General features: G+C 48.3%; 2 protein-coding genes across 2 annotated transcripts in view; one reads left to right on the forward strand and one right to left on the reverse strand.

Moving 5' to 3' along the window:
- LOC106935184 (pre-mRNA 3' end processing protein WDR33-like) overlaps window positions 1–4,696 on the forward strand; it is a gene marked incomplete at its 5' end in the record, with an annotated part of 12,336 nt that extends 7,640 nt beyond the window's left edge. Inside the window, 4 exons of the mRNA XM_015015536.1 lie at window positions 50–134; window positions 226–383; window positions 465–614; window positions 4,350–4,696. Of these exons, the coding sequence (XP_014871022.1) occupies window positions 50–134; window positions 226–383; window positions 465–614; window positions 4,350–4,495 (539 nt within the window). The remainder of the gene's footprint in view (window positions 1–49; window positions 135–225; window positions 384–464; window positions 615–4,349) is intronic.
- A 384-nt stretch (window positions 4,697–5,080) lies between these two features.
- Window positions 5,081–6,297, reverse strand: sft2d3 (SFT2 domain containing 3). Its single transcript, XM_015015544.1, has one exon. The coding sequence runs from the start codon at window positions 5,932–5,934 to the stop codon at window positions 5,284–5,286; it is 651 nt and encodes a 216-aa protein (XP_014871030.1). The 5' UTR covers window positions 5,935–6,297; the 3' UTR covers window positions 5,081–5,283.
- Window positions 6,298–7,411: the final 1,114 nt, after the last annotated feature.

Here is a 7,411-nt window from a genome sequence, read left to right on the forward strand (position 1 = left end):
ACGGGGGGGGGGGAGGGGGGGGGGGGGGGGTGCGGGGGGGGGGGGCGCGGGGGGGGGGGGCACGGGGGGGGCGGGGCCTGGGGCTCCGACGACCGCTTCGGTGTGGGGGACTTCAGAGGACGGCGGGACGACAGGTGGGCGAGCCGCATCTGAGTGGGTGAGGCCGGTTCTGGCCGGTTCTGGCCGGTTCTGGCCGGTTCTGACCGGTTCTGGCTCCTGTTGCAGGTTCCGAGGGGGCGGGCCGGGCCGAGGGGGGCGGGGCTACACCGAGGACTACAGCGGCCAGGAGGAGGGCTTTGACGGCGGCGAGGAGGTCGGCCGAGGCTGGGAGTCCGGGGGCCGAGGGAGGCCCCCCCGAGGAGGAGGGCCCCCGCGGGGAGGAGGTGAGGGGTCGGGGGGCGGGGCCATGGTGTCCGAAGGGACGGCCGTCTGTCACGCTGACCCTCGTCTCCTCCTGTCCTCAGGCCATGACGGGTTTCGGGACGACGGTTCGTCTCCGGGGGGGCGGGAGCGTCCCTCGTCCATGCAGGGGATGGACATGGCGTCCCTGCCGCCCCGTAAGCGTCCCTGGCAGGACGGCCCTGGGACCGGGGACCACGAGGCTCCAGACGGAGGTCAGTGATTCATGACTTTCAGTTAAAGGGTACATGTGGTTCAAAATCCACTTTTGTAGCCCTTGAATAATAATTTTTGTACTTTTAGTGTCTAAAAATGCATAAATGTCCATTTCTTCCCTCCCGGTGCTGCGTAGACATGTTTATGTTGTTTTTGGGTTATATTTTTCAGTCTTCATTTTTCCCAGTTGTCTGTGGCATGCTAAACAAGGTCATAACCGTCTCAGCGATTGTGTAGGAAAGCGTTTTAGCCCAAACGATTCCCCACACCGCCTCTTCAAGGGGTCTGGCTACGTTTTATTCTCGGGACGTTCCCACATCAGAGGGGAAATCTGTGTTTTGAGCTCCAGCAGAATGGAGAGGGATTTCCTGCCAGACTTCATCTGACTGGCGGTCGGTTCCTTCTCTCTGTGGAAGCGCTAAGGGACAGCAAAGCTAGTTGTAGACATGAATGCTGTGTGTCAGTAGAGACGTCTTGGCTGTTGGTCAGCATTGAGCCTCCTGTTAGCGCTGTGTGCTAGCTGCTAGCTGCCTCCTGGAGGATCCAACTGCTCTGCATGCTTTGGATACAATTATTAGTTTTTGCTGTTTTTGTCCCGGGGAACAAAAATGATCCAAATGCATTCGGTGACGGTTTTTTTTTTAAAGGATTTATTGGCTCTAGGGGCCTTTATTTAATAGTTAGTTGACAGGAACGTGGGTAATGAGAGACGGGGAAGACATGTGGCAAAGGTCACCAGGCCGGGAATCGTACCTGGGACATCCGCGTCAAGGACTGAGGCCTCCATATGTGGGATGTGCTTAACCCCTGCACCACCACAGCACTCCCACATTCAGTGACGTCCTTGACGCTCCGTTAGCTAACCCCTTCATTATGTCATGATGATGATTTGTTTCACACAGACATTTCACCAGCAAAACGTAATAAAATAAGAAATGTAAATACAATACCTTATTACCAAGTATACAAACTCCAATCCATGTAAATCTCCTCCTGCTCTGAGTCTGAAACGGAGGAAGTTTGACTTTTATAATCAGAACCTTTTTTCATTTCATAACATCAATAATCTTCCCATTTCCTGAATCCTTCTCTAAATCAGAAATAGTTCCTGAACCAGACGAAAATAACTCCTGCACATCTACATATATAATGTATACACACACTAGGGCTGTAGTGACACAATAATCTCACAATACGATACACGATATTCTGTTCACGATACGATATATATTGTGATATTCAGCAAACGATACAATTCAATACACTTTTCCGATTTTCTGAAAGATTTTAGAGGGACAGAGTGATTTTGGTGACATTTTGTGACTTATAGAGTTGGATTGAATTAATTTAACTGAAAACTGATTAAAAGCACCAACCTGGCTCTGGTTGGACATGGACACAGACTTAAAGTCGACAGCTAGACAAAATGAATCAAAGTGGCGAGAAAACATGTTTCTTTTAATTGAAACAGTACAAACTGTAGCTTACATGCATTTGTAAAGTAAATAAAGTGCACCAAGTACCTGCTCTGCATAGTGTGATACCTTTTAACCCTGACACTTCACATGTGAAGGAATCACTCTAAGCCTGGTTGACCTAATCACTCTCCTGGCGAAGCAGCAGTGAGTGAGACAGGTGACAGTTGGATGTTATGATACTTGCGGATGAATATTGATTTTTTTCTAGGAAAGAAAATATCGATATATATCGCAAAATCGATATTATTACACAGCCGTAACACACAGACCCAGTTGCCCCGGTCGTCCTCCATGCTGTAATTCCCTGTTGCTTCTAATAAAACATCTTGAGGTTTTTCATGGACGTTGCTTCTCTTTGTTCCAGATCGTCTCCCCAGCCACCGATTGGCTCGTTGTTTTCATGGTTGTTTGAACGTTTAGCGTTCTGAAGTTCAGCTGTTCTCTACAGTCAGACCCTCCACTCTATCAGTAAACAATGTCTGAACATTTTCTGGTAACAATTTGTTTCTAGCTTTGTACATAAACTGTGCAGTTTGAAACTCTACCAAATCAGTGAGTTTCAGAGGAAAGAATCTATAGATAAATTGTTGGTGTGACGATAGAAATCAGCCTGAACTGTTGGACTGGCTCTTTTCTGTAATGTGCAAAATGGAAATCATCATCTGTTGCTGAGAGAACTTTTCATCCAGTGCTAACCGTCTCCTCTTGGACCTCTTCGTTCCTGATGAGTATTTCATGGTCAGTTGGATGAAATGCTGTTTTTAAGTGGGTCAGTCCCCAGCAGCAGGTTGGTCTCCGTCTGGGGAACCGGTGGCTGTGGTCTCCACCCAGACCGACTCCCAGCCAGTTGGTGTTTGTTAATGAATCTTTCCAATCTGGAAACAAATTTCCAAAACGTTGGAGGCCAGTGGAAGTAAAACAGGCCTGTAATTTGTGAAATGATGTTGTATTTATACAGTGGGATGACTTTTGCAGTTTTCATATTTTGTGTGAATTTACCAGTTTTCATTGACAGATTCCAGATATGTTAGCGGCTGGATAATTTCTACAATCACCTTCTTTACTATTATCATGTCGATGCCATCACAGTCAGTTGACCTTTTATTTTTACATTTATTTATTATGGCCATCGTTTCTTTTCCTTCCACTCTGACAAACATGGAATCTGGATTTCTCACTAATGTCGTTTAGTGTTTCATGTGCTACAATTATGAACTATCTCTTCTAAGTTGTTAAGGTTTGTATTATTTGTGTGCTTGGAGATTTTCCTAATGAGTTTAAAATATTCCAGACACCTTTAAAATTTTATTTATTATTTTTATTGTTTGCTATAATAACCTTGTTTTGCTCCCCGTAAAGTCGCGGTGAATTTATTTTTTCTTGTTCGTACCGTCAGCCTCAGTTGATCTATGCTTTATGAAATCTCTTGTAATTTGAGGGAAAGACTTTGTGATCGTTTACTGATCAATATTAAAGTTGTTCATGTCGATAAAACGGACCTTTGCAGTTGTAGGTTTCAAACTGTTCAGATTCGTATTAGAACCAGGAGCCCTACATATTCAACCAATTACATTTTTATTTTTTCCATATATATATTTCAACTGTTACATCCTCAAAATGATGTTTTACCTCTTTGGTTTTCAGCGATGTCTGACTCTGCTCCTCCACCTCGTTAATATTCAGATCCAGCTCCTTCTCACCATGAGCTGGTCGATAACGGCCTCTAAGCCTTCACATATCGTCACTGCTGGACCTTCAGACCGCTCAGGTTCTGGTTCTACATCCAGAACCAGACATGGAGAAGCAGCATTCAGCTTCTATGCTCCACAAATCTGGAACAAACTTCCAGAAAACTGAAAACCAGCTGAAACCCTGAGCTCCTTTAAATCCAGAATGAAACCGTCGTGGAGTTGATTTGAGCCATAAATGAAACGTTTGCTCTTCAGTAGATCGACTCGGATCCGTTTCATTTTAGTTCTGACTGAAAATCTCTGATCTTAAATGATAAATACTCTGATTTAGTAAATGTTTTTCCAAACATGCTAATAGTTGTGTATTTTTAAAAATTTCACAAATAGTCAAACCATTATATTAAGCACTTTATTGCAAAGTAAAAATAGAATTTGTAAATGTTTCACAGCAAATAATAAGATTGTTTTAACTAGGCCTTTCTCTTTATTGAATTAATTTCTACTGAATCTTTTGCAGGTTTGATCTGAATCTCAGGATTTTCCCTCTTCATGTTTGTCTCCGCAGGCGGACGACCTCAGAGGGACGACGGCGGCTACGGCCCCCCCGGGCGGGGCGGGCGGGGGGGCTGGGGGCCCGCGGGGGGGGCGGGGCTGAGGAGGGGGGGACCACCACCCAGGGGGGGGCCGAGGGCCGGCGGGCGGGGCCGGTAGGGCCGCTCACCACCTTCAGACTGTTGGTCATGTGACCTGGCTCACCCCTTAGGGGGCGTGGCCCCCATGGGGGCGTGGCCACCGTGCAGCAGGTGTCTGATGTAGAGACTCAGTTTTGTTTCTGCAGCGTTTTCTAACAGATTTCTATGTGTTTGTGTTTTCACCGAACTGGACAATAAAGATTCACACTTGAACTGCTGGCAGCGTGGCGCCCCCTGTGGGCCGCCCAAATAACGTGTTTGATTGGCCAGAATCAGACGGCAGGTTCTGGTTCTGACCCGCTGAATCCCTGTATTCATAATAAAACAACCGATCCACCTTAAATCCCAAACGGAGAACAAGCTGGATGGATTTCTGCTTCAACACCAGAACCAGAACCTGTCTGACTGCACAGGTTCTTGTCGGGGAATCCCAGGGTTCCTATGGAGTTTGAAGCGGTCCAATCGGACCGGCTCCCAGTGATGTCACTATTTTCATTCCTTCATCTCCCACCAGGATGTTTCTTTGATACGGAACCGGGAGGAACCCTGGGGTCCAGTTAGCTCGTCCGGAACCAGAGTCTGGGTTTTCATGTCTGTGACCCAGTCCGCTGGTAGTACCTGTTTTATTAATAAAGCTACAACAACTCAGAACCAGAACCACCCTCCCCCCCCCATCACAGTTTTTGGGTCAGTTTTTGTACTTTGGTCCTCGGAACTCCAGATCCTCCTGGCAATCAGCGCCCAGGGTTTAGTCCTGCAGAGGAAAGTCTCGATACGCTCCGGTTCCGCCTCTGGGTTCGGTTCCGCTCAGATCGACAGGGTTCTGCCGCTCACGGTCCTCTTGAGGACGGAGAAAGTCCAGCCGCCCAGAACCCGGATCCCAGCGCTGCCCCCAGGCAGCAGCGCCAGCAGGCAGCCCAGGATGAGCGCCACCTGCAGACCGGCTCCCAGTGCCGTCAGCACGGTGCTGTGGAGGCCCAGGGCGGCGTAGAGCGTCCCGGCCAGGGAGGCCAGGTAGGCCGCGGCCCCGGGGGAGCGGTGCAGGCCGGCCAGCAGCCGGCTGGGGCCTCGCAGCGCCGCCACCGCCGCCACGGCGAACAGCGAGCCCAGCGACCAGAGCAGCGCGAACTTCCGGGCGTAGAGGAGCAGCAGCGGGGCGTAGAGGGCCGACAGCCCGAAACACAGAGCCGACATGGCCGCGCAGAGCCCGAACCCCAGCAGGCGCTGCTTCCGGGTCACTCCGGGCAGGCACGGGTCCGGGTCGGCCGACCAGGGCCAGGAGGAGCTGCCGTTGCCGCCGGAGCTCTGCCCGGACCACGGACTGGACCATCGGCCGAACCAGCTGCCCGGTACCGCTTCCGGTTCACCCACTTCCACCGAGGTGCTGGAGCTGGACTTGGTGCCGCCGCTTTTGGACTGGATCAGGTACTCCTGGAGCTGCCGGTTCAGTTCGGCCATGACGGTCGGGTTCGGGACTTCTTCTCGGGGGGAGAGGGGTTCTGGTGGTGTGTGCTGCCTCTTCCGGCCAGAGGCAGAACTGCAAGAACAATCACTCAGCTCTGCGACCGGTACCGAACCTTCTGGTTCTATGGAGCTAAAACAGTCTCATAATTCACAAATGCGCAGGATGAAATCCACACTTGTAATTTTTGATGTAAACCCAAATATATCTTGATTTCCAAGCTGCTTCTGGCCTGAGTTGCTGCAATTGTGTGAATTTTGAGATTCCCCTGATGTCTCAATCCACAAATGTCTTTGTTTAATAAGTAGTTTATCTGATTGGGTGATCAGTAACCAATCAGATAGCTTCCTTGTTTTAGCCAATCATATGAACAAACCCCCACGTGGGGTAACCTCTGTTTTAGACAATCACATTAACCCATTCCAGCAGCGCTGTAGCCATGACGACGGTCCGACAGTTTCGACCTCATCCTGGCTTCTGGCAGTGACAGCGGAGCGGTAAGTGAGATATCTAACATATTAGCTATTTATCCCCATGTTAATATTGTCGTGAATCTCGTCCTGTGCGTCCTGTTAATTATGAGACTGTTGTAGCTCCATATGGTTGCTACAGAATAAAGCTATAAATTAAAGTCGCCTAATGGACCACTCCACTCAGCGTTATATTTCTCAGGCATAATGATGTATCAGCGCATTAATCGATCAGAACTCACTAAATACTAAACAGATTATCACGCTTTATTCCTGTAAACCTTATTCAAACAGCTATCATAGCTACATTTACAAGGACATGTAGTTTTTAAAGTATTAAGTATTGGATTGATACATAGTTCAGCATATTTAAATATTCTTAGTGAGGAAAACAAAATATAATAGGAATATAATACTCTGATATTGATGAATAATGAGCATTTTACAAAGCACGCAGTCGGTCATAATTTTTTTTTATATTTATTTAGTACTGTATAGAGAAACAACGGTGATTCAATAACGATTAATACTGAATAATATGCACATATTTACATGCTCATTCATGTCTTCCAGCCGAGGAGTTCTAGCTTCAGAGAGCTTCTAAAGCAGTGGTTCTTTAACCTGGGTTCGATCGAACCCCAGGGGTTCGGTGAGTCGGTCTCAGGGGTTCGGTGGAGCCTCTGCCACGGAGGTAAAGACACACTGTGTAAAGTCGTGATGACGCCCCGCTTTGCCATCACTTGCTGCAGAGGATCACGTTACATTGCTGAGCCAATCAGAGCTGCGGGAACGAGCTCCACTCTCAGCATGGATTTTACCAAATTCTATAGTCTAAATCTGCTCCTTAGTCACATCTTTTCGGGGTTGGTACTGCCTCTAGTGGCGTGGGGGAGGTAATACAACTAATATAATCATCATAATACTGCAAAATATTGTGTGTGTGTGTGTGTGTGGGGGGGGGGGGGGGGGGTGGGGGGGTGGGGCATAAAAAGGGGGGGGGCGG

This window comes from Poecilia latipinna, unplaced genomic scaffold, assembly GCF_001443285.1.
Source record: "Poecilia latipinna isolate Pla-1442-1.1 unplaced genomic scaffold, P_latipinna-1.0 Scaffold1924, whole genome shotgun sequence".
Taxonomy (NCBI): Eukaryota; Metazoa; Chordata; class Actinopteri; order Cyprinodontiformes; family Poeciliidae; genus Poecilia; species Poecilia latipinna.